Below are 26,992 nucleotides of genomic sequence, written 5' to 3' on the forward strand. Positions count from 1 at the left end.
AGTTTGAGTATTATCAGGTATAAATTTATTACTATATTTGATTATGTTTGATAAAATTAGTATATATAAATAATTATTGTGTTTGGTTAGAAGTAATAAAATAATACTTATATATTATTTATTTATTATATGAAAGATTAATAGGTATAAAAAAATATTTTTCATATTATTTATTACTTTAATTAAAAATGGAGGGTAATTTTGTTTTAAAATTTTTATAAGTAAGGATAAAATAGTAATAATAATTAAGATTATCATGATAATTTTTTAATACCTAAGATAAATATGGTAATCAGATTACCTCTTATATTATCTGTTACATTACTATTACTAATGAAATATTACTAGAATTTTTTATTACTTTACAAACTAAATAAGGTAATGGAAGTAATAAAATATATATTACAAAGGTAATTTTTGAATTTCCCAACCAAAAGGACTCTAATCCTTAAGGTAATCTATTTTCAAAATAATTTTTTACTTTTAGTTCTTAAATATTTCCCAAACCAAACACTCCCTAAGGTAAGATTTATCTCAAAATTCATATGAATTAAATCTTTTCTCCAAGAAAAGATCCGAATCTTTAATCAAATTAGATATTCATTAAAGAGGCTTGCTAAATTCTCTATTTATTTGTTAAAAAAAATGACCTTAAAGTAAAGTTAGCCTTTAGAGTGATTTAAAAAAAAAAAATCCTAACCCAAATGGCTAATTGCATATGTTTTGAAGATTTAGTATGAATTAGCCCAAAGACAATAATGGGAACTGAAGAAAGATGACAAAGGAGAAAAAAATAATGATAAAAGAGTAGCGTTATGTGTATAACTTCTATATAATTTTGTATATAAAAAATAACGTGTCATCATATAATTAAATTGTTAAAAATTAAATATAAAATAATATCTAATTATATAGTGACATATCATTGTTTATGGACAAAGTTACACATAAAATTATGCATATAGTTTTTTTGATAAAAAAATAAAAAAGCAAGAATCTTCTTGATGATTCATAATCCTTACTTTCTGTAAAAACCTGTTTAAACTTTAAAGTCTAGCCTACAAAAGAAAATTAATAAAATTATGTATACTTATTAGATATCTTGATGATTTATCATTATTTAATTAAGTGATTTTAAATTAAAAAATAATATTTAATCATATAAAAACACATTATGTAAATATTTATTAGGTACTCAAATTTAGTGAATTGTATTAAAACTGCTCTTACCTCGCTCTTTTCTCTTTTGTTCCTTACCCCATTTCTTCTTTTCACATTTGAATTTGAGACACAGGCAATTTAGTTGGGTCCAATCCTATGTAAAACACAAATAGCTGGGGGTTATTTGTAAAAATAAAAAAAATTTGAAACCCTTATAAAATAGCCACTTTACTATGAACCCCACTATTGCAGTCCCATATCTCCTATCATAATCCATGTCCCATATTGAATTTAATTCTTTGTCAGTGGGCTCCAATGATATGTCAATTTAATTTGTCTTAAATCTCTTTAAAATAATTTTAAATATTAGTTTTTTCATTTCAAATAACAATAATGATGGGCATGTTTGTTTTTTAGTGAAAAATTTAAAAAAAGTACATTATTAAAAATATAAATTTGTTTAATTTGTGTGAGAGTACAAATAATTGGTAACTAGAATTAAGATAGTAGTGTTTATGTCAATCAAATATTTATCCCCTCCTTCCAAGTCAATTTCGTGCCCAAGTTTCCAAATTCAAGTTACCACCTTGACTTTTGGGGGTGGGAATGGGGGTGGGGGTGGGGGTGGGGGTGGGGGTGGGGGTGAGGGTAGGGCTGGGGGATGGGGGATGGGTAGGAATGGGGGATAGGGAATGGAGGATGGGGGATGGGGAGAGGAGGCAGGGGGACCTTGCTAGCAGGGGGGGTGGTGGTGGTGTAGGACCTTGACCTTCGAGGTACGGGCAGGCCGTGGTGGGCTTTGTGGGGTCACAATTATTGTATAATTTAACTTACCTAACTAATTAGATTATTTGATCATGTTGGTTGAATTATATATTATATTGTATATCAAAAACTATTTTTTGTATCATATATTGTTTCGTATCGTAAGATACAATTTTATAAAAATAATAATTCGATGATAAAAAATTTCAACTAGCACATCATTATCTTAAAAAAATCATATACTAATAACTATAAAGTTGATATCATCATTATATGATTGACTTACCTTAAGAGATTAATCTACTGGTAGCATTTTTACATTATTGTATGATGTAATTATAGCATGTACTCATTCTTGTATGATTTACTTACCTTTGATAATTATTCTTAGGAGCCGATCGGTTCTAGAGATTTAAAGATTATCTTATTTGTTTGATTAGTAATAAAATATTATTGCCAATACTGATATATCAAATAATAAAAGTGATAATTTGATTAGCACATTCACCTTAAATATTAAAATATTATTAAGGTAATTTTGATTTTATTATAATTATTTTATTATTCATTAGTCATTTGAGATAAAAATAAATTTATTTTAATTTATATAATAAATAATATAAAAATATTTAAAATAATTATATTCAAAGGCATTTACGTAAAATAATTGACTAGTATTCTTTTATTACATTTAACCAAACACAATAATTATTTATATCTATAAAATTTTGTTAAACATAGTACACATTTATACCCAATAATCTCTTAAATAATCTATCTTCAAGCTAATCTCTTTGTTTTGATAATAAAATATTACCCAGACCAAACGTCTTCTTATTATGATATGTAATTATCTTGATTCCTATTTTGTACTATTTTACGATATTGAATGGTGTATTATCCACGAGAAGCTTCTCATCCATCTCTCCACAATTAAATTAGAAGACATAGCACCAATGGAGACGAGCGGAAAGGTGATCACTTGCAAGGGTAAGAAATTATCTTTTCTCTTGAATGAAACTGGCCATTCTAACACAATGATAAAAGAGTTTTCTGTGAGAAGAGTTATATTTATAGAAATTGGCTTGTGTGTAAAGCTGCTGTGGCACGAGGTCCCGGAGAACCTCTAGTCATAGAAGAAATCAAAGTTGATCCTCCACAGAAAATGGAGGTCAGAATGAAGGTCCTCTACAGTTCAGTCTGTCATACTGATCTTAATGCCTGGGAAGGAACGGTAAGTGATCATAAGAACAGTGTTTTGTAAGATTAAAACAAGAGAGATATTGTGTATGATTTATCTAATTAAGTTACATTTTTGTTGTAGAATGAAGCTCAGCGAGCATTTCCTCAAATTCTAGGCCATGAAGCTGCCGGGTAAGATTCTTGATACAGCATACACATAACATGTTGCACCAAATCCTACCTAACACTTAACCACGCAGAATAATAGAGAGCGTTGGAGAAGGTGTGACAGACTTGAAGAAAGGAGACCATGTAATTCCAATCTTCAATGGCGAGTGTGGGAGCTGCGTGTATTGCAAAAGCCACAAGACCAATCTGTGTGAAACTTTACGCGCAAATCCCATGAAATTTGTGATGGCGAACGATGGAAAGTCTAGATTTTCCACCATGGATGGAAACCCAATTTATCATTTTCTCAACTGCTCTACTTTCTCAGAGTACACTGTCATTGATGCTGGATGCGCTGCCAAGATTGACCCCGAGGCTTCTCTCAAGAAGATGAGCTTGTTAAGCTGCTGTATTTCCACCGGTAAGAAGAATGAAATCACCTTAATTATCAGATAACTAGTAAATTAGCATAGTAAACATCAATATATATATATATATATATATATATATATATATATATATGATTTGGAAAGTTTTTAGTTTAATTAATATATATGAAATATCATTTTAAAATTTTATTTAGATTTTTTTTACCTTTTTTTACTTTTATTCATTTTGGTCACCTTAAGTTTTATTTATGGGTCCGTTACTATCTTGAATCATAAAGTTAATTTTGTAATGTCGATGAAGGAGTTGGAGGTGCATGGAATTGTGCTAACGTGCATGCTGGTTCTACTGTGGCTATTTTCGGATTGGGGGCTGTCGGACTCGCCGTAAGTTCTCAAGGCCTCAAAAAAGATTATAAAAAAATTCTTTTAATATTTTATTTCAACAACGTCATGCAGGTTGCTGAAGGATCAAGAGCAAGAGGAGCATCAAGAATAATAGGAGTCGACACTAACTCCGAAAAATTTATAAAAGGTTATATATCTACCGTTTCACAGCCACTTTTAGAGCAGGATTTGAGTCAATTCTCTTAAACCATTTCAAATTTCAATTAGTTTAAAGAGAGTTAAACTCAAGTTTAATTATAATATCAAATCAAATTTAAGTTTAGACTTAGTTTGATAGTGTAATTGAATCACTATGTATTACTCAAAATGTCATCGATTTAACTCATTCGAACTAATTTTGTCTGGCTTTCCAAACTTGACATGCCAAACATATCCCAAACTTGAGCTTGAGTTTGATCTCCACAATATAAATCACGTAATTTTTTACCTTTGTTTTGTCTTTACAAACAGGAAAAAAAGTAGGGGTCACAGATTTTATAAATCCGAAGGAACTTTCAACGCCGGTGTATGAGGTTAGTGTGTATTATTGTAATTTTGCAATAGTCATATAAGTGATTTAGGTATATTCATTTATATTATAAAGTAATTTAGGTATATATACAAAGGCGGGAGACTATATATTCTAGTATAGATTCAAGTCAAACTAGATCTAACAAAAATTGATTTCTACTTAATTCGAATCTTAAATACCCAATTCAAACTTGTTTTAGCTAATCAAAGATGTTTATTAAACTGAATATCTGACTACAGAGAATCAGAGAAATGACAGGAGGAGGTGTGGATTACAGTTTTGAATGTGCAGGAAATGTGGATATTCTCCGAGAGGCCTTTTTGTCCTCTCATGATGTAAGTTATGATTCACTGTTTCTTTCCTTCTTATTTTACTTTATTTTATTTTAACCAACATCAATATAGAATAATTTGACAAATTATTTAAAAAAATTAGTAAATGTAATAAAGATGAGTATAAGCTCTCTACTAAAAGACTTTTCCTAATTAATTTTGACAACTTTGCAAAATCTCTATATGTGGATAATTTATTGCCTGAATTTTAAAATTACAATCCTGTGAAATTCATATCAATTTCAATCACTTGGAGGAATTTTTTTTGAGCTCAAGCTTGTTGTTTCTATGTTGGATGAGTTTGTGAGTTCACGAACTCATATATAATATTCATAAATTGTTGAAAGTTTTGAAATTACACTTATTACTTCAATTTTTTATATTTTTCTACAGCCCTCTGTTTTTAAACTTTACACATACACCCAATGTCAAACATCAAATATAGAGAAAGAATTTATAAATATATAAACTACAATATTTAACTATAATTTTTTTAACTAATTAAGCTAGGAATTTTCAAATTTGTCGAGCTTGAGCTCAAGCTTTGCTTAAACTCAATTGAATTGAGTTTAAATCTAAAAATACTCAGTTTGACTCAATTCGATTGTAGCTCTAGTGAAGATACGACATAAGTAACAACTCATGATATCATTATTAGACTAAAAATAAATGGTATATGATGCGACAGGGTTGGGGATTGACGATTGTATTAGGAATCCATCCAACACCAAGAATGCTTCCTCTTCATCCAATGGAGTTGTTTGATGGCCGAAAAATCACCGGATCTATTTTTGGCGGATTTAAAGGGAAGTCTGAGCTTCCGAATCTAGCCCAACAGTGCACCAATGGGGTCAGTAAATAGATAAATCTATATATGATATTTTTATTTACAATATACACCCAGTTTTGAACTCAATAGGATACTTTGATCATTTGATGTGGTAACTTTATTGACAGGTTTTGAATTTAGATGAATTTATAACTCATGAACTCCCATTTGAGAAGATCAATGAAGCCTTCCAACTGCTCCTTGATGGAAAGTCACTCCGATGTGTTCTCAATTTTTAGCTAAGCTTTTAGGCCATTAAATTTGCGTCGTATTTTATGCCATATTGTATGAAATAATAGGGTGTTTGATGTTCATTATATTTCATGAACTTATAGCTAAATCAAGTATTGATTGGCTCAAACTCAATTCGTTGGCTTTTGGGTGAAGCTCGAGATCTAGTTCAAGTTCGGCCAGCTTCTGTTTTCCACAAAAGGGATTTCAAAAAACAAACCAATAAGATTGACTTCTACGTCCGTAATTTGTAGTCCACGAAAACGTTTTGAAGGCCTTATCCCTTCAATTTAAGAAAAATGGAGAAACTCATATGAGAAAATATGACAAAGTAACTTCAATGGCAGCAATACTTATGCCATGAAAGATGATATTCAGAAAGTTCCTCAGCAATCAAAATGCTGCAAAAAAAAAAAAAAAAACTGAGAACAATAAAAGATGGAAATAATTGTAGTGATTGCGACTTATTTCAACATTGTGACTTACTTCAACTGATAGAATAAAATTTGTTCCTTTTCTTCACTTAGTCACTTCCTTTTCTCTCCTGAAGTCTCTCCATCCGCTCATCTCATTCTTTTCATCTTCTTTCAGTTGTCGGTGACAGTCACTTCATTTTCTCTTTTAAGGTATGCCATACAATTCAATCAATTGATTGATTCAAATTGTCGAGATGAATCTCTTTAAACACAGGTTATGTTTTCTTGTAGAAACCAAGTGCTTAGGTGAGATTGGTAGGGTTTACATATCGACAAAATCTGTTAGGTGAACCTTTGTTGAAATTGATGTATCTGATTAAATGTTGAATAGATGGTGAAATGGATGTCAAAATTTATACAAACCAAAACTTTAAATGAAGCTTGGATGTCCTACTAATATCTTGTCGATATTTAAATATTGACACAATATCGAGGCTTCATTTAAGGTTTATAGTTTTTGGTTTTGAATGACTATTTTGCTTGCCGTTGTGTGGATGGTGAAATGAATATCAAAACCATAAACCAAAAAACCCTAAATGAACCTCTGTGATTTTATTAATATCTTGTAGATACATGGATTTTAGTAAGACAACCAAGTTCATTCAAAGGATTTGGTTTCTAGTTTTGATTTACTCTATTTGATATTGTCTAGATGGTGAAATGAATGTCAAAACCTATACAGATGGTAAACCCTAAATGAAGCATTATTGTCCTATAGATATGTAGATATCAGTAAGACAACCAAATTTCATTTATGGTTTTTGGTTTGATTGACTATTTTGCTTTATTGTTATGTTGATGATGGAATTGGATCTCAAAATCAAAAACCAAAGACCCTAAATGAAGTTTAGATGCCCTACCATACATATCGACAAGACAACCAGGTTTCATTTGAGCGTTCTACTAGCTCTAAAATATAATGAAAGACTCAACTGAGATGAGATTCTCAGCCATTTAAGCTTTGAAACTAAGAAATGATGTGAATCCAACTTGAAAGGAAATGAAGGCAAAGTAAGTTACGGTTTTATAAGTGTAAAGTTAATGTGTTTATAATTGGTTTTAATATGATGAAAAGAGATAAACTATACAAAAAAAAAAAAATGTAATGTGCCTAAGAATAATCCAAGGGTTAAAGGAAAACCATTATCAATCTTTGATCAAGAGAAAAATGATAAAGGGGGAATCAAGTTTTTATAGAAAACATCAAGCACAATATTATTGATCAAGTCTACAGTTATATGGTCCCCAACATGCAGCAAAATATTGCATTTTTTAATTCAAAAATATAGATATGACATATTCTAGAATTACGGAACTTTCCCAAAATGGTAAGACACAATAAACCACCAAGGTTAATAACTTTGTCTCTGAAAAATAAGGCTAGATTCAAGCCAAGCCGAGCCAAACTCGAGCTCACTTGAGCTCAAGCTCGACTTGGTTCATATAGAGTTGGCTCGAGCTCGGCTAAGACTGGCTCATTTTGGACTCGATCTGCTCATTTTTTGTTATCAAAATAATATCGTTTTAGTATATATTGATTAAAACGACATCATTTTGTATCAAAAATTTTAATTAAAAAATCTAACAAGTAACTCGAGCTCGACCGAGCTCGACTAAGGTTGGCTCATTTCAGGCTCGATCGAATCGAACTCAAGCTGGCTCGGTTCGAATTTAACCCTACTGAAAAAAATGATGACTTGAATGGCCCTTTTGTCTCCTTGTTAATGCTCTTAAGTCACCTTCTTTGGCTCCTTCATCAATGCTTTTTCTAATTATTTGACTGGATTTTTCACTCCAAAAGATGAGTACATTAAATAAAATACAAAATGTTGATATACTTAAAATATAATATTTCTTGAATTACCATTGTGTTTGGTTCCTTATTTTATTTGGGTTATCCTTATTCCAAGTGAGGATGTTACACCCAATGAAATAGCTTGGGTCGAATGGGTTGGGTTTGGACTTGTTTTTTGAATTGTTCATAGACTGCTCCATATCAAATGATAAAATTCGAGAGAAGTCCATAAAAAAAAAATAAAAAAGAAAAGAGAAAAGAAAATGAAATAATAGAGAAAAGCAATGGAAAAAAACTGAAAAGAGAAGGTTGACATTATGTAGAAAAGAAAAGAAAGAAGAGGTGGCTCAAAACTTAACATTGTGTGAAGTGAGAACTTGTAATTAGATGATATAATAGCTTAGGTGTCATCACATTAAGTTGTATGAATAAGTGTATAAAATTTGTTTAATAAAACTCCACATGTAAGGGTGGATTCAGACCAAATCGAGCATGAACACCTTTTGGTTTGAGTTTAGATTGGATAGAAAATGATTTGGCTCGAGTTCGTCAAACTAAAATTAAATTTGGCTCTAGTTCGATCTGAATAAAAAATTGTTCGGTTCAGTTCAGTTCAAATTTAACTCAATTTTGTAATTTGAATCAATAGTTCTAATTCATAACTTGATTTGGCTCAAATTAATTATTTGAATTGATAGTTCGAATATATGGCTCAGATTCATGGTTTAAGTTCGTAGTTCATTAATAAAACAATGTTGTTTTACCTAAATAATATTCAAAAATTTTTATTTAAACCAAATCAAGCCACAAATTTGAACTACTGAATTCGAGCTAATTTGAGTAATAAATTCAAACTACTGATTCAAGCTATGAATTCGAATCAAATTCAAATAGAATCAAGCCAAATATCTCTTGACTCGAGTTCAATTCAAATAAAAAAAGAACAAAATCTTATGACTCAAGTTTGATTCAAATTTTAATTAAACAAATTTAAACTGAACTAAATCGAATCAAATTAACTTTCGAGATCAAACTAACTCAAATCATATCCAAGCCTATCCACATGTATGTTAATTGTTTATTAGACCTTTGACTTTATTTTGTTTAATTTAAACAAAATTATTAAACTTGATGAAGTAATGGTAACAGGTAACTTGCAGGTTTATCCATAACTGCAAGATCGGGTACAGGTTTTCAAATGTTTACCTGTGTAAATCGATTCATTTTTTATCCATACCCCTCTTACCTGTAATGGTTTTGACCTACGCCATACATATAAACAGCCCATAAAACTGCTTAATAATGCAATTATGCAAACACTCTTCTCTATTTAAGATAGCTTGCCAATCATGCCAACAAGAAAATGCCCTGTATTGTGATCTAGCCACGAGAAAAATAATGAGATCAAAAGGCATCAAACAGAAATAACAATCTTGCATTCACAAAATTTCCCCAGAATGTTTATTGGATAACTTGAATTCGAATCACAATCAAATGGCACAGCAGCGCTTTCCACTTTCGTCGACAGTGGCAGTGTTTTGCGACATATAATCAATCCGTGTCTTTCACTATTCCCAGGAAACAGAATGTATGTCATTGTTTCTTGCCATTTCTCATAGTCTTATTGCTTCTCCCCAGTGTCCCTCGACATCCTTGTGCTCCCAGCAATAGCTCTGCGATTTGCTGAACTTCCCTCCCCGTCAAAACTCTTGTTGCTTTGTACGGCTTCTTCATCGACAACCTCAGCGAGGTGTTGATCCTCTTCTCTGTCACCTCTGCAGTAGGATCAGACAATTGGCTTAGGCAGGCACAATATTAGTTCACCAATAAGAAAATGGCCTAACTGCAAAACATCCATGATCAAAATTAAAGATAAACTACATGTAAACGGCAAAAAAATATTTCATTTTTTTGCATTTGACCACATAAAAACGAAAATCTGGATAGAATACAGCATGCAATCATGCTTCCATCACTTTGGCAGTCCCAATAAAATGGCTCCACCCATAGAAATTGCTCGGCTAGCTCCAGCTTGTTTTTTAGCCCAGCAGACCAAATCTTAGTTCATCCCTAACATGTAAAATTTTACCGGCCCAATGGAGTGGAAGGTAGTTTTTATTCAGATTGTTCATTCACAAGTCCTGTCAAAAAATGTTGTAAAAATAAAGAAGTGTGCAATATTACGAACCCAGAATAAATAACAAGCCCAACAGCAACAGCAGTGAAGGCAACAAAGTACATCCAATCAACCTGAAGAGAATAATTGGCATCAGAAGGGCAATTTAACATTCTGGAAATTCTGAAACTAAATTAATAAAACTTTTTGAAACATAAAATGATCAAAATGACGAAATTGCAGCTTACAAACCTTCTCATGATAAGCAAAGATACGAATCACAACAGCCCACATGTCTGAGGTTAGCAATGAAAGGTTAAGCATTGTTGACCCACTCATCTAAATGGTGAAAAACAAAATTCAGCGGTTAATATTCAGAAACCAGATAATACGAATCTGGAAGAGTAAATATAAGCATTATACGCACTTCCATCACAGAGTCATGAATTTAAACACTTCAGATTCTAATCTTAGGCAATCTACCGCATTGGTAGACCATATTCTTAGACCATTATTGGGATTAACTATTCATCATTGATACACAAATCATAAAAAAATGAAACCATACCTTCAGCAAGACGGGGACGAATGAGTAAAACAGAAACATAGCCAACGCAAATCCGAAAAATGGAAGAGACTGAAGGCAAAAATAATAAATAAAAAAGCAAGTAAGATTAAACTCTAATTAAAAAAACAATACAAAATTTCTATATGTACCCAAAATAAAACGCCAATTGCCATTAAATCATCATTAGACCATAAAAGAAAATATCTTGCATACTTCCTTTCTGTTCAAATATATCACTCTCGGTGAATTCACAATATTAAAGTTTAAGATTTATACATCTGGGTATATTTGGTACACAATTTTGTTTGAAGAGACAAAATTTCAAATTCTTTTTCCTAATCATTGGCTCAATGCATATTTGAATCACATAATAGAAAGAAAGACAGGCAAAGATGACTTACCGCCCCAGCAGTCCAGTGAATAGATTTCAGCTCATCACGCTCAAGTATGCTTCTATAGGCATCATTAAGGAGTTCAAATTGATAATAGATTTGCATTTAAAGGAACAATAAGGAACCTAAAATGCTTTGCGTAATAAATAATATGTTGCAATGCCATTGAAGCTGTAAACATGAAAGTCTATACACGCATGCCTTGAAGATCAAGTTAAAACTAACAACAATTAAACTAAAAATAAGCAGAGAGTTCAATCAACATAAAAAGATTCGGAATTACTGCATTTGCAGTAATCAGCACACTGATTTAATGTCAAGAATACATTTGGACAGCACTGATGATGGCACCAAAGATGCCTAAAAATGACATTAGTTCAATTCTATCAGCATTCTTCACAAGAAATTCCTGCATAATAGAGGACAAAGAGTTGCAGTTAAAGATTACAGCTGACTCAATGTGGTTGGCATAAATCAACTAAGTTAAATCCTAAAATGTGTCCCACGTTTACCCATTCAACAAATACAGGCGAAGTCACCCGTTATCAAAAAAATAAAATAAAATGCTTTCATTTTCTAACTATTAATTATCATCAATGTTGTTCTTCAAACCTAGTAAAACGAAATTTCTACACCCAAAAAACTGAGGAAGTTCAACCAGATATCTTCCCAAAGAGAGAGTGAGAGAATGTCTAAGTTTACAAAAGAATGAAAGCACAAGTATGATTTGTATTTTATCATACAAATCATAAATGCTTTCATTTTCTAAGTTTACAAAAGAATGGAAGCACAAGTATGATTTCATTTTGTAACTATTAATTATCATAAATGTTGTTCTTCAAACCTAGTAAAACGAAATTTCTACACCCAAAAAACTGAGGAAGTTCAACCGGATATCTTCCCAAAGAGAGAGTGAGAGAATTTCTACGTTTACAAAAGAATGGAAGCACAAATATGATTTGTATTTTATACAAAGATTAGAACCAACAACTGTTGGATGTAGCAAACAAATAGTAGTCAAAACTGAGATACCTAAAACAAGCAGATGATAGAAAACATTGAAACAGGAAACAATCCAGAGAATGAGGTAACAGGGTTCAAAGTAACAAAGAATGGCTATGATCTTTCTAACTTTCAATAATTGGCAAAGTAGCATAAATGCATGAAGTTGCACTGAAAGATGATGACACATCAAAGCAACGGCTACAAGAATCAAATCCAAGGAGGGTAGAGCAAAACATAGAGACTAAAGTTCAAGGGAAAAAGGACTACAAGATGGAGGAGGGAGAAGAAAAGCATCAAAAAAGAACACCCAACAGAGAGAGAGCAATGGGAAATATGAAAGAAGACCAGCAAGAAATCCTGTAAGTGCAAAGATAAACATAGACTGAAGAATCTTAAAATTTCTCATTAGAATCTGTGGTAATGAAAATATAAACATATCATGCCACTAACCGACAAGAAATTAAGAACTTGATTACCTCACTGACATTACTAATGGAATATAATGTTGCCCCAGCTATCACAAGTCCATCTCCTAAACGAGGGTTGCTCCCAGCTACAACCATATTATGATGCTTATAACATTAGCGAACTATATAATTCAAATATTCATATCACAATAACTTGAAAATGCTAAAGATGACAAATGACATTCTGGAAGTGAACAATAAGGATCTGCCAGTATATCTGAAACTCAAGCTACAACTGAATTTGCAAATACGAAAATTTATAGTTGGTCAGGCACAATAGAATCTTGTTTGACAAGAGCAGTAGTCCTAACATTGGACTGACAGATAGTTGATCATGTTATCTGTGAGCTTGCATACCCTGGGATTGAACTTAGTTTCACGCGAATTCTCCTAGTTTCAGAAACAGGAAAATAAAACCCCTATAACATAGGTCTCTAAATTCTGATGAATTCAGGAAGTGTTTGATGATAATCGGAAGGTCTTAGTGACAAGGATGGTTTACATATAAGATATATGTATCACATACAAAACAAAACACAAGAAAACCAGAGAAAAGTGTTAGGAAAAAGTTAAGATCAACTAGCTGAAACAACATTGCTCCTTTTTACCTGCTCGGTCTCCTGAATGAACATCTGAAAACACAACCAAGACAAGCCCAGCTATACAAACAAGTACACCAGTTATCTTTTTGAATCTGTATTTTGTCTTTAAGAATATCCAGGTAAAAACCATCACGCATGGAATTGACCAACAGTCCAATAGCATGACACTGGTTAGAGAAGTGTACTGGTAAGCCTTCACCACTGTGCATGGAATGAAAATTGAATGAATCAATACAAACCAAAAATAAAAGAAAAGAAATAATGCCAAGAACGCGATTATAATTTTTGTGCAGTGTACACTTCCCGAAACTTTTTTCCTTTTTTATTCGCCCGGGGTGGGGGGGGGGGGGGGGGGGGGGGGGGGGGGGGGTTTTGTGTGCACAAAATTTATTTTTCTGAGATGGTAACAATATATTTGTGAATTTGGGCAGAGCTTTAGAAAAATAAAAATATAGAAAAAAAAGAAGTTACCCCAAAATAAAACTATGCCATTTCACACAAATTTTAGTTTAAACTTCCTATTCCAGCACATCACAATAAACTTAGCAAAATAAACAGGTATGTGAGATAGAAAACAGAAACAATATATCAACAATTATGAAACACTCACCAAGAAAATTGGCCTCAACATCAACCAGAGCAAGGATTACATAGTAATACCATTTTGCCTGCAAAAATTCCAAGAAGATTTTCAGATGCTAGCAACAAAAAAGTGAAACCAAATGAGGTCAGCACTAATCAATTTAATTTCTAGGCCTTTTTCTCCAAAATCTAATACCTCGGCTTCTGTCTGATAAAATACTGATTCATATAGCAAAAACAATTCATCTCAGTTATCAGGCTCATATCACCTCCTGAGACCTTAACTTCTACCCAACTCAATAGTCAGTTCCTTCTCATTATCAATTACAATCTCATATGACAGCAAATCTAATGAGGAAAACATTTTGTGGTGTTTAAAGCTTCATTACCCCAAACAGAGCTCACATTTCTTCGAAATATTTTGGCTGAGGTTGGAACAGTTAATCCTAAACCAGAGCTTACACTATTGCAATTTCTGAGAAATTTACGATTACATCAACTTGTATATCATTATGACAAAACCACATATGCATGGAAGCTTTTGCACAGTAATTTGAAAGGGTATAAATCATCCTCAAGCTCTTCTTTCAGAAAATACTAACTATTATCAATTATCATCACGCCCAGATTTATGACCATTCCGTGAACTTCCTTCAAGAATAAAAATAGTTTCTAAAGAAATTAAAATTAAGTATTTAAATCAGGTAATTCCACAACGTCAAGCTATGCAATTAACACAATTTTCATGGCCAGATAATTTTAAAAATTTTCAACCTTGTGAAGAATTGAATATTTTGTGTTTAGAACAAATCTGCAAACCATAGAGAATACCTTAAGTGGTTGCCTCCTGTAAAGCATGTAACTTCCATAGAAAATACCTAGCAACACATAATTGAGAAACGACTGCGATGTTGGCGCATTAATTCCTAAAATATACAATACGACAGATAGGTAAATAACTGCTTTGCACCATCAAACACTCAAATTTTCAGTAAACTAGTTAAAAAGGAAACTAAAGGGAGAAAGTCAACACATATGATCTGGAAACATTAAAACCCCCAAAATCTAAATGCCTCTCACCCATCATCAAAATTCCAAATACAAACAAATGAACATTTTTTTCAATTTCTTTAACGTGCACATAAAGAACTTCATTAGTAGTCAAAATTTTGTAACTACTTCCCATACAGTTTCGACACATTACAACAAACTGAAGAGCAAGAAAAAATAGCCAATCACTTTAAATTGGCAGAAACCTTAGAACCATATTAGTACAAGGAAAATCTTAAGCTTGAATTTCATGCAGAACCTTTACAAACTTCAAATTTCTAAATATCAGAACTTTCAATCAAATGTTGAAAAATTAAGAATATAATCTATTATTTTTCCGTAGAAATCAAACAGCAGTAAACAGAAAAGCTCAAAACTCAAACAATTAAAACATAACTCCGTTCCATAAAAAGAAATAACAAAACAGTATAGAACATGTCAATCAATACTTTATATATTTACTTAATGCAGGTTACGCATAAAAGAAGGCATATTTCTTCAAGCAAATAATTATAAATTTGATTCAGGTTCAAAAGTTGAAAAAGTGCAGACCATATAACAAATATGGTTGAATTCTGTTTCTAAGGAATCAATGAAAAACATGAAAATGAATCAGGACAAAACTTTTACTCAATGCAACCAATGAAATAAAAAAGGAAAAACCGAAAATTTATTCATTGCAAACAAGACAACAACATACAAACAACTCCATAAGGAAAGGAAGAAAAACAAAACAAACCTTTTCTAGCTAATTCAGAAGAAGAAAAGCCAGTAGAAGTAATCAAAAGTGAAAGAAATTGTCCCAAAACAAGTCCGACCAATGTCTTCTTTGTCCAAAACTCCTTAAAAGTCATCATATTTTCCCCAAAAACAGCGCCTCAAAATCTCCAAAAAAAACTAACTCCCCAGAAACCCAGTTGAAAAAACAGAAAAAGGTTCAAAACCCCGTTTGCAAATCAAAATTTTGCGAGCTATGGAGGGAATAAATAGCAAAAATACGCTTAACCCAGATAAAGTTTTGAACAGCAATAAGTAATGAATTGACTAAAAAGAATAAAGGTAAGGGTTGATGGACGTGAAGGGAGACTGTACAGAGAGTTTTATTTTGTTGGATTTCTACGATTCAAGTGAATGTGAACCGTTGAAATTCAGAGAAGTCGATGCCAAAGTTCTGCTTTTGTAATTGCTTTCTTCCATTTCATCTGGGCGGCTGGCTTGCCGATTACTGATTACTACAACAAATATTTAAATGTTAATTTTTTTTTTTTTAAGTTAAAAAGGTTACAATCATGTGCTGTCAAGCTCATTAATTAGTAAAAAAAAATTAAGAAATTTTAATTTTGTGTTTCTCTACATTTAAAAAAATAAATAATATTTAAAAACAATAAAAATTTGTTGTATTTATTTTCTTAATATAGTATATTATATTATATAGTAAAATAGAGAATAAAAATAGACAATATATTTTAATATTTTTCTATAATATGATTGTGGACTACTTTTTTTTTTCGGGAAAATATTAATGTTAAATGAATGAAATGATTCAAATACTTTATAATAATATAGTATAATAGAGAATAAAAATATAGACAATATATATATATATATATATATATATATATATATATATATATATATATATATATATTATTTATTTATTCATTTATTTATTTATTTATATTTTCATATATATTTTTATATATGTATATGTATATATATAATTTAATAGTAATGATAAATGAATGAATATTAAAATAATAAAATTATGCATACATATTTTTGGTACATAACTTATACGCATAAATGATGTTTAATTATATGATTGAATGGTTTCAAATTAAAGATAAAATAATATCTAATTACATAATAATATATTATATATGTACATAAATTGTATATTAAAAATATGTATATATAACATTGCTTATATTAAAAAAAAAAATAAGTAATGTTACATGTATTTATAATCCATATAAAATATAGGTATTGTTAGAGTTTGCATTTTAGAACTAATCTTCTAAGGGGTCGTTTGGTCTTAGAGATTTAAAGATTACATTAATAATCTATCTTTTATTACTAACATTATCTTATTTGGTTTATCAGTAATAAAATGTTATGGTAATTTTTTATTATCAACGTTAAAGTAACAGATAATATAGATGGTAATCTGATTACCACCTTCACTTTAGATATTAAAATATTACCAAGATAATCTTGATTTTATTATAATTATATTATTATTTATTAATTTTTTTAGAGAAAAATAAATTTATTTTTAATTAATATAACAAATAATATAAAATTATTTAAAAATAATTATATTCAACGGTATTTAAGTAAAATAATTTATTAGTATTCTTTTATTACCTTTAACCGAACACAATAATTATTTAACTATAAATGACATTATATATATAAAGAATAATGTTATGTACGCAATTTTTAGTACATAATAGAGTATACAGATAATGTGTTATTATGTGATTAGGTATTATTTTATTTTTAATTCAGAATCACTCAATTGCATAATAACACATAATCTATATATTTAATTTTATACTCTAATATATATATAGGTTTATTGATCTGTAAATCATGATTCAATATATGTATGATATATGTAGAGGTGTTCAAAATCAAGTAACTGAATCAATTCAAAGGATCTGTAAATATTCGAAATAAATTTTTGAACCAAAACTGATTGGATAACGAAACTAAATTTTTTGGTATCCAATTTCTAAATTCTATATAAAATTTTGTTCTGAAAATTTTTAATAAATTAAATTATTTCCTCAAATTTGTTTTGAAATTAAAACTTCTAATAAATTTAAATTGTTTCACAGAATTGCATTATTTAATAAATTAAAATTTTGTTTTAAAATTTGTATTATGGACACTTCAAGAACTTACCACAATACAATAATAAATTGATAGTTGATAGTGTGCAATAGTTATGTCATACTTCTCATGTTTGTAAAATTTGTAGTACCTCTCAAATTCTTACTAAAAAACAATAATTTAAAATTTATTTTAAAAAATTTGTTCTAAATAAATCATGAATACTTTTAAAATTGTTTAAAAAGAAAATGTTGCAAGGGAAGAGAGCAACCCACAAGACATTAATTGGGACTTTTTTCAAAGATACGATTGATTTGGATAATATTTTATTACTAAAATTGAAAGATTGTATTATCTAGAAGATTATCATGTACAAATTATTACTATATATAATAAATTTTGATAAATTTTGATAGACATAAATAATTATTATATTTGGTTAGAGTAATAAAATAATATTAATATATTATTTTATTTTAATATTTTAATATAATTATTCTAAAATATTTTTTATTTTACTTATTATATTAATTAAAAATGAGATTATTTTTTCTAAAAAATTAATAAATAAGAATTTAAATATAATAAAATATATATTATTTTTATAATATTTTAATACTTGAAGTGGAAGTGGTAATAATATTATCTCTTATATTATTTATTACATTACTATTAATAATAGAAAATTATTGAAATTTTTTATTATTTATAAATCAAATATAATAATATAAATAATAAAAAATAAATTATTAAAAATTTTTTATCTAACCCCAACCAAATGCCCCTTAATTTCATGCCCAAAAAACCAAGTTTTTTCCTTTAAACAAGCTTTTCCTTCCATGTTAATTGACTTTTGTCTCGTGATTTAGTAAATGTTTAATAAAAAATAATTTTTTATTATTTATATAATTTAAAAAATAGTTTAATTTGAGTAACCAATATTTAGATTTTAATAAACCCAAAACCAAATCAAAAATTCCAATTTTTATAATATTCCAACCAGGTGACCAAACCAACATTGCGATTACCCTATTTTTTGGATCAATTTATGGTTCGAATACTGGTTTAGTTCGATTTTTGAATAATTATGAACATCATTAGATATATGCTTTTAAAATGGCAAATTATGACAAAAGTATCAAATGTGTATCATTGATTGTGAAAGCCTTATAAGCACATATAGTGATCATTATAAAAAAGTCCATAGCTCTAATATTTTTTTGATTAAGGGCACAAAGAATAAATTAAGTCTATCATCATATTGAACAACTTTGTCAAAAGACTATGACAAATACCACCTATGAAGATTGTTTACGGATAACTTGGTACAACACATAAGTTTTTGTTAATTGCAAGTTTACTAGACAAACTCATTTGAAGATTTCATACAAACGGTAACTTTAATGAATATATAATCTAAATAAATGGTAATGATGTGATCCCTAAACTTAAGTTACTAAAGCACTTTGTGCGTCGATCGGTTTAGTTTGATATTGGTTTAACATAATCCCTTTTGGAGCTGTTAGTATGGTAAAAATAAGTTATATCAAGAAGCATATTAGGGCTATAGCAAATCAACATAGGATTCACTACTTTCAGGTGCAAGATAATTTATTTTACATGCAGTTTATTATAATAATGTACTACAAGTTTGTGGCCATAACATGAATGAATTCTTGCTCAATTTTAATTACATTTAGTCGACATTGGATTAAAGAGACACCATTATTAAGAGCTAATCTAAGATAGACACTATTTATGTGTCTTAACTTTAAAGAGATACAGATAGTGAAAAGATTTGAATTGCACAGTAAACATAATAGGTGTTTAAAATTGGTTAACCAACCGGTTTGATAATATTCCAAACCAAACCAAATTTTGGATTAAGAGAAAATTATAAAAAAATAAAACAAACCGATTTAAAGATTAATCGATTTTGAACCATATATCAAAAAATTATCATATTTTATTTTTTTTGTTTAATTTGTTTGAAAATAGGATATGTGTTTTGTTAGTTTCTTATTTAATTTAAAAAAAAAAAAACATATTCGGTTCAAATAATCAGTTTTAAAAAAAAGATAAACCCATGGTTTTGAAAATCAAATCAAACTGGTTAGTCTGATCCGTTGAATTGAGACCCGTCAACTAAAACAATCTCGATTTGCTTAAAAACTGTTTTTGGACTAAAACTACTTTGGACTAGACTGAACTGACCAGTTAGATCGAATAACTATTAGATTTGATTCAGCTAACATAAAGAATTAATTTTTTTAAATTCATGATTGAAACTTGAACCGAAGACCTCATAAAATCAATTTTGAATATATGTACCATCAAATTAAATTTATTTTAATATCAAAATATTTCAAATGATACATTTAATAAAAAATTATACAAAATAAAAAAAAAAACTACTCTTTATCCAATTCTTTTTATAGATTTATCTTATACTATATGTCAAAGTTCAATAATAAATCTTCAACATTATTATTATTATAATTATAAGATTTTAAATTGCAAATATAAGTTATCAACGGGAAATTTTATCATCAAACACTTTAATGTTAATTGTGATTGTTTTTTTTTTAATATTAAGATTTTATAATATGGTTAAAAGGTTGTCATATAAAATAACAATGAGAATAATATAAGGAATAAAAATAACCTTTTTTTTTTTTAATATAAAAGATGGTGCACTCAAAAGGGAAATATTCTCACCCTTCTAAATATATCCTTAAATTATTCATGATGACGTGGCAATTTTTTATTGGGTTGCATTCAAGTCATAAGTACAATGCAAAAATTATTCGCGGAAAAAAATAAAATAAAATTATTTTAGCAAAAAGAAAAGAAAGGACAGAGACAGAAAAGTCCTGCAAAAGGGTGAACCGTGAGCTGGGTCTTATTCAGTGCAGCGCTATGAGTTTGAAATGAAGCGAAAATTTATTCATTGCGATGGTGGTGGTGGTGGTGGTGGTGGTGGTGGTGGAGGTGGAGGAGCAGCCAGCAAGGCATGGTTGGCTGAAAGTGGTGGCCAATAGATCAGCAGCGCTATGAGTTTTATCGTTTATGTCATGGGATCCACATATGACCATGTTGCCTCTAGTGCTCTATCACCTAACAAACAAAACAAACAACCCTAATTTGTCTAGCGTTTTGAGTATTATGGTTTGGTGCGCAGCAAGTATTATTAATAAAATTTCATATATCCGTATTTAAATATTTTATTGAATACTTAAAAAATAATATATTATATATGTATTTTATTATATATCCAAAAACGTATGAATATAACATTACTTCTATAATATTTTTTCGAAATATGACCAAATGGTAAGATTATGTCATATAAGTTTTTTTGAGGTTAGAACTTTAATAGTGAAATTCTATGTCAAGTGGAGTTGGATTCGATTCTGACTAAACCTGAATAAAATCTATTTTGATATTTACTTAAATTTAAAAAGTTATTTTGAGATATAATTGAGATTGCTTAACTAAAACTCAAAAAAATTCAAACTTAAATGTGTGGATCGGCTCAACTCAACTCATTTTACGAGGATGAGCTCGATCTTTAACTCAAACTTGTTTGTTTGATTCAAACTCAACGCAACCAATGAAATAAAAGAGGGAAAATGGAAAATTTATTCATTGCAAACCAGACAACAACATATAAACAATTCCATAAAGAGACAAAGAAAAACAAAACAAACCTTTTCTAGCTAATTCAGAAGAAGAAAAGCCAGTAGAAGTAATCAAAAGTGAAAGAAATTGTCCCAAACCAAGTCCGACCAATGTCTTCTTTGTCCAAAACTCCTTAAAAGTCGTCATATTTTTCCCAAAAACAGCCCCTCAAAATCTCCAAAAAAGAACTAAATTCCCAAAAACCCAGTTGAAAAAACAGAAAAAGGTTCAAAACCCCGTTTGCAAATAAAAAATTTGCCAGCTATGGAGGGAATAAATAGCAAAAATACGCTTAACCCAGATAAAGTAATGAATTGACTAAAAAGGAATAAAGGAAAAGGTTGGTGGACGTGAAGGGAGACTGTACTGAAAGTTTTTTTGTGTTGGATTTCTACGATTCAAGTGAATGTGAACCGTTGAAATTCAGAGAAGTCGATGCCAAAGTTCTGTTTTTGTATTTGCTTTCTTTCATTTCATCTGGAGGGCTGGCTTACCGATTACTGATTACGACAACAAATATTTAAATGTTAATTATTATTTTTTAAGTTAAAAAGGTTACAATCACGTGCGGTCAAGCTCATTATTTAGTTAAAAAAAAAATAAGAAATTTTAATTTTGTGTTTCTCTACATTTAAAAAATAAATAATATTTAAAAACAATAAAAATTTGTTATATTTATTTCCTTAATATACTATATTATATTATATAGTATAATAGAGAATAAAAATATAGACAACATCTTCTTTTTATTGTATATATAAAAAATAAAAATTATTGTTGCTTAAAAAGCTGTTTTCGGACTAAAACTACTTTGGACCAAATTGAATCATTTGAATCAACTGTTAGATAAAATAAAAAACTAAATTTGTTTCGGTCAATATAAAAAATTAATTTTTTTTAAATTCATGATTGAAACTTGAATCCAAGACCTTATAAAATTAATTTTGAATATATATACCATCAAATTAAATTTATTTTAATATCGAAATATTTCAAATGATATATTTAATAATAAATTATACAAAAAGAATACACTTTCTCCAATTCTTTTTATACATTTATCTTATATTATTTTAGATATCAAAGTTCAATAGTAAATCTTCAATATTGTTAATGTAGCTATAAATCTAAATTGTATACATAAGTTAATAAAGATAGATTTTACCACCAAACAATTTAATGTTAATAGTGACTTTTTTCTTTTTAATTTTAAGATTTTATAATATAGTTAAAAATACGACTGTATTTGAGTCGAATCGAGCTCGAGTTTAGCTCAACTTATTAATAATAGAGCTCGAGCTTGAGCTCTAGCTCATTGAACTCGTTATGCTTAAGCTTGAATTCGATTCGAGTTCAATTCGGTTCATTTTGAATTCGAATTTTTAATTAATTTATTATTAAAACGACGTTATTTTAATACACATTAATTAAAACGATATCGTTTTGTATCAAAATTTTTAATTTATAAATTTTGACAAATAAGCTTGAGTTCAGTTTGAGCTCAAAAATATTGACTCAAATTAGTTTAGGACTAACTCATTTTAAACTTATTTGAATTAAACTCAAATTCAAACTTAAATAGATTTCACTCGAATCTTACTCTAATTAAAATGTAGTCATATAAACGTTGTTGAAACAATGAGAATATAACGAATAAAAATATATTTTTTTTTAAAATATAAAAGATGGTGCACTCAAAATGGAAATGGAAATATTCTCACCCTTTTAAATGTATCCTCAAATTATTTATGCTGATGTGGCAGTTTATTATTGGTTGCATTCTAATCATAGTACACTGCAAAAATTATTCGCAGAAAATAATATAAATATTTTATAAAATAATTAGTAGGTCCCAACGAGACGGGATTGAGCTTTCAGATGCAAGAATCCTCTGATTAGTATTTATTCGGTGAGAAAATAAAATTAAAATTAAAAAAAAAAACCCACTTTACAAAAGAAAAAATTAAAATTATTTTAGCAAAAAGAAAAGAAAGAACAGAGGCAGAAAACTCCTGTAAAAGGGTGAACCGTGAGCTGGGTATTGGCTGCTGATTGCGTATCCAGAACTATATATAAAAAAGAATTATTCTAATTAAAATTTTAGAATAGACTTAGTAAATATTTTTTACTAGATAATATTGAATAAAAATTGTTTCCAGCCTAATGATAGAGTGATTTAAAATTATTTAGTAATCGAATCCTTTGACTAGTATTTATTCGGTGAGAAAAAAAAAATTAAAAAAATTCTATTTCAAAAAAAATTTAAATTATTTTAGCAGAAAGAACAGGAAAGAAAGGGGACAGAAAGCTTCTCTAAAAGGGTGAGCTGGGTCTTGGTTGTTGAGCTTAGAAGTGGGGAAAGTTGCCTCTTTTTATTTTATTTTGTTATATTGGGAAGCAAAATCATAAATTGTAGATAGTATTTTGTTTAGAATAAAATTATACATATAAATATTTAATACATAATGGTCTAACTGGATTGTTCTAACAAATAAATTACAATCCGATATAATTCACCTATTTCATCTTGGATAATTCACTCTTGAAAATCTTATCATTTCTCTTTTTACTCCCGTTCGTCCAAAATTTTTTCAAGTTTAAAAAGTGATAATTTTTTTAAGATTTTTTTTTTCTCTTACAACGATCCGTTATCTCTTAATATTAACTGTCCTCTCTCCTATCTTATCTCTTCCTTTATTTTTTAACTATTGATCGATGAAAATGGTTGAAAATTTTAAATGATTTTTATTTAAAAATCTAAATAATTTTTGTTTGGACACGTCATCCAGATAAAAATCAGCTTATAATGATTTGACTATTAAACAATAATATAAGGAAAGGATATTAAGTTTTGCACTTTTTAAGTCAAATCTGTTTTTAACACTAAAAGTTTGAGGGAGAAAAATAGATGAAAGTGGGCCGGTGTGAGTGGAAACTCTAAATTATTAGACCATTAAAGCAAAAAACTGAGTGGAAAAAAAAGTCCTTTTCCAATGTCTGACTTCCTATTTACGTTTTCTTTTTGGATCAACATTTGATGGCTTTGGTTTCAATTGATTAAGATTTTGAAAGGTTCCTTTTATAACTTTTGCTACTGCAGTCATTCTTAGTTGACCATTATTTCATCATTTTTTTTAATCTTTCTTACAAAAGAAAATACAATGATACATTGTATTTAAATTCAAATTATGTATAATATATATATAAGTGGTGTACTTTTAGCTATGTAACATTCCCTTAAGGATGAGTTTATGCACTTTGAATGTGAATTGCTACTTCTGGATATACTAAAGGAATTTTGATGGTTAAGTTGATGTTGGTGTGTGTATGAAAATGGCTAAAATTGATATGTGAATTTAGTGTTAGTTAGGCTGAGAGCATATTTGATGATGATGATGGCTATGATTTGATATGTTGAGTATATTTATGTGTTTGCAATTATGAAAAAATTGATTTAAGATGTATAAAAACATGTTTCGAAAGCTATGTATGTGTTTTGATTACCAAAAGTTGGCTAAAATTCATAGAAACCATTAGGATGTGATTTTTAAAGCGCTATACATGACCGTGTATCCCTTGCATGAAAAAGGAAATTAAGTCGACAACGCATTTGTCTTGAGGAGAAACACACATGATTATGTGTGGCTTCCCCAAAAGTGGACGCCAAGTTAGAAATTAAACACACCCATGTAAGGGTGTTATTAGGAACACAAAGGTGCAACTAGCATGACACACTAGTGTATGTATAATTAGAGGAACATAAGGGTGCAAGATAGAGACACACCTTTGTATACCCTAAGAAAAGGAAAATACCATTTTACCTTAGGCTAAGTGCAAGAAAGGGAAGAAAAAAGATAGAGAATAGAAAGACCTTAGAAAAGGTGTCTGATTGGGTGAAAGATCACACAAACCTTGATCGAATCGAATTCAAGTAAAAAAATCACTTGAGTTAAGGAAAATGATATATACATAGATAATCACCAGCTATGTGCATAAGTGATGATATGTGAAAACAATAAAGTTATATAAGATATAAATACCCATGAGATGCATAATGCATTTAGTGCCAAAGTGTAATAGCCATATAGTATAATTCAGGTGTGCATGGTAAGTGATAGTGACGCTTTAGTTAGTTTTTCATGTAATCAATGGGATGCATCACATATGTGTTCATGGTAGGGTCATCTGAGAATAGTTTTTCAGTTAGCAATCTGTTAAGTGTTTGATTACTGTGGTAAAAAAATAGACTTTTGTGGTGTTGAAATAGAAGGAACTTTGTGGCTTACATGTAGAGATAAACAAACCAATTTATGGAATTGGCAACCCCTTACAAACTTAATCAATTCCCCCCCACAAACTAAGCAACGACCGTTATTTATAACTCTTAAAATAACAAACTCCTAATTAACAGCAACAGCTCATAAGAATAAGTAAATAATCAACATCCTAATAATCACTTTCATTCCTAAAATCATGACCACTTGCAGCGAACTTCCAGCTCACGCCTAACACCCAACTTCCTATCTTTCATCCTATTATTGACTGCATCTTCTGACTTTTTCAACATCCAACTAATCCAAATACTTTGGATTTGGTCTCCTCACCCTATAGGCATAACATCTGCCACCCCTAGGACTTGTACCTTGTCTTTAAGGTTTAAACTTGAAAACTATTGTTCAAGCACATTAAGTGATTCCCATGTGGCATCTTCTTCTGATAAATGAGTCTGTTGAACCAAAGCTTTGGCTTCCAATCGTTTCCCTCTTTTAACCCAACGCATGTCTTTGAATAATAGTGGCTTCACCATTAAAACTCTATCTGCCGAAACTGGTAGGGGAACAACAATCAAAATTTTCCCATCACCAATCTGTTGCTTCAAGCATGAAACATAGAAAATCGAATGTATTTTTGATTCTACTGGCAGATCTAATTTATAGGCAATTGCACCTGTTTTTTTCACAATCTTAAATAGGCCAAAATACTTGCTGGATAGTTTTTGACTCACCCTTTTAAATACTGAATTCTGACGGAATGGCTACAATTTAAGATAAACAAAATCACTAATTTTGAATTGAATATCACACCTATTCTTATCATATTGCTGCTTCATGCGATTCTGAGTTCTCTCCAAGTTTTGTTTGAGTAAAGCTAATAACTCATCACGCGTCTGTAACTCCTTGTCAACTTCTTCCACACGTGTATTCCCTGGCAAATACCTCTCAATTGTTGGTGGCATCCTCCCATACAAAGCTTGGAATGGTGTCAAATTTAATGCATTGTGGTACATTGTGTTATACCAAAACTTAGCCCACGACAAGTACCAATCCCACTGCTTCGGGTTTTGGCTAGACATGCAACATAAATATTGTTGTAGGCTCCTATTTACTCGTTCCGTTTGACCATTAGTTTGAGGATGGTACGCTGACGACATCTTCAATTGTGTTCCT

The 26,992-nt window shown here is 29.6% G+C and overlaps 2 protein-coding genes across 3 annotated transcripts; one reads left to right on the forward strand and one right to left on the reverse strand.

Annotated features, from left to right (window-relative positions):
- The first annotated feature begins 2,813 nt into the window (after window positions 1–2,813).
- Window positions 2,814–6,217, forward strand: LOC123205725 (alcohol dehydrogenase-like 3). The gene is made up of 10 exons (XM_044622749.1): window positions 2,814–2,916; window positions 3,024–3,160; window positions 3,251–3,300; window positions 3,369–3,697; window positions 3,967–4,049; window positions 4,122–4,197; window positions 4,521–4,582; window positions 4,821–4,916; window positions 5,602–5,763; window positions 5,871–6,217. Exons 1-10 carry the CDS (start codon window positions 2,883–2,885, stop codon window positions 5,979–5,981), a joined length of 1,140 nt encoding a protein of 379 aa, XP_044478684.1. The 5' UTR covers window positions 2,814–2,882; the 3' UTR covers window positions 5,982–6,217.
- A 3,441-nt stretch (window positions 6,218–9,658) lies between these two features.
- Window positions 9,659–16,247, reverse strand: LOC123205697 (solute carrier family 35 member F1-like). Of its 2 annotated transcripts, none has more exons than XM_044622718.1 (11): window positions 16,119–16,247; window positions 14,808–14,902; window positions 14,005–14,062; window positions 13,401–13,595; window positions 12,802–12,878; window positions 11,647–11,729; window positions 11,330–11,381; window positions 10,929–10,997; window positions 10,613–10,699; window positions 10,433–10,494; window positions 9,659–10,019 (listed from the first exon to the last, which is right to left on the reverse strand). In XM_044622718.1, exons 2-11 carry the CDS (start codon window positions 14,832–14,834, stop codon window positions 9,866–9,868), a joined length of 864 nt encoding a protein of 287 aa, XP_044478653.1. In that variant the 5' UTR covers window positions 14,835–14,902; window positions 16,119–16,247; the 3' UTR covers window positions 9,659–9,865. The 2 variants fall into 2 exon arrangements, with proteins under 2 accessions (XP_044478653.1, XP_044478652.1); XM_044622717.1 differs by lacking the exon at window positions 16,119–16,247 and adding an exon at window positions 15,766–16,105.
- Between the last annotated feature and the right edge of the window lie 10,745 nt (window positions 16,248–26,992).

Source organism: Mangifera indica, unplaced genomic scaffold (genome assembly GCF_011075055.1).
Source record: "Mangifera indica cultivar Alphonso unplaced genomic scaffold, CATAS_Mindica_2.1 Un_0013, whole genome shotgun sequence".
Lineage (NCBI taxonomy): Eukaryota > Viridiplantae > Streptophyta > Magnoliopsida > Sapindales > Anacardiaceae > Mangifera > Mangifera indica.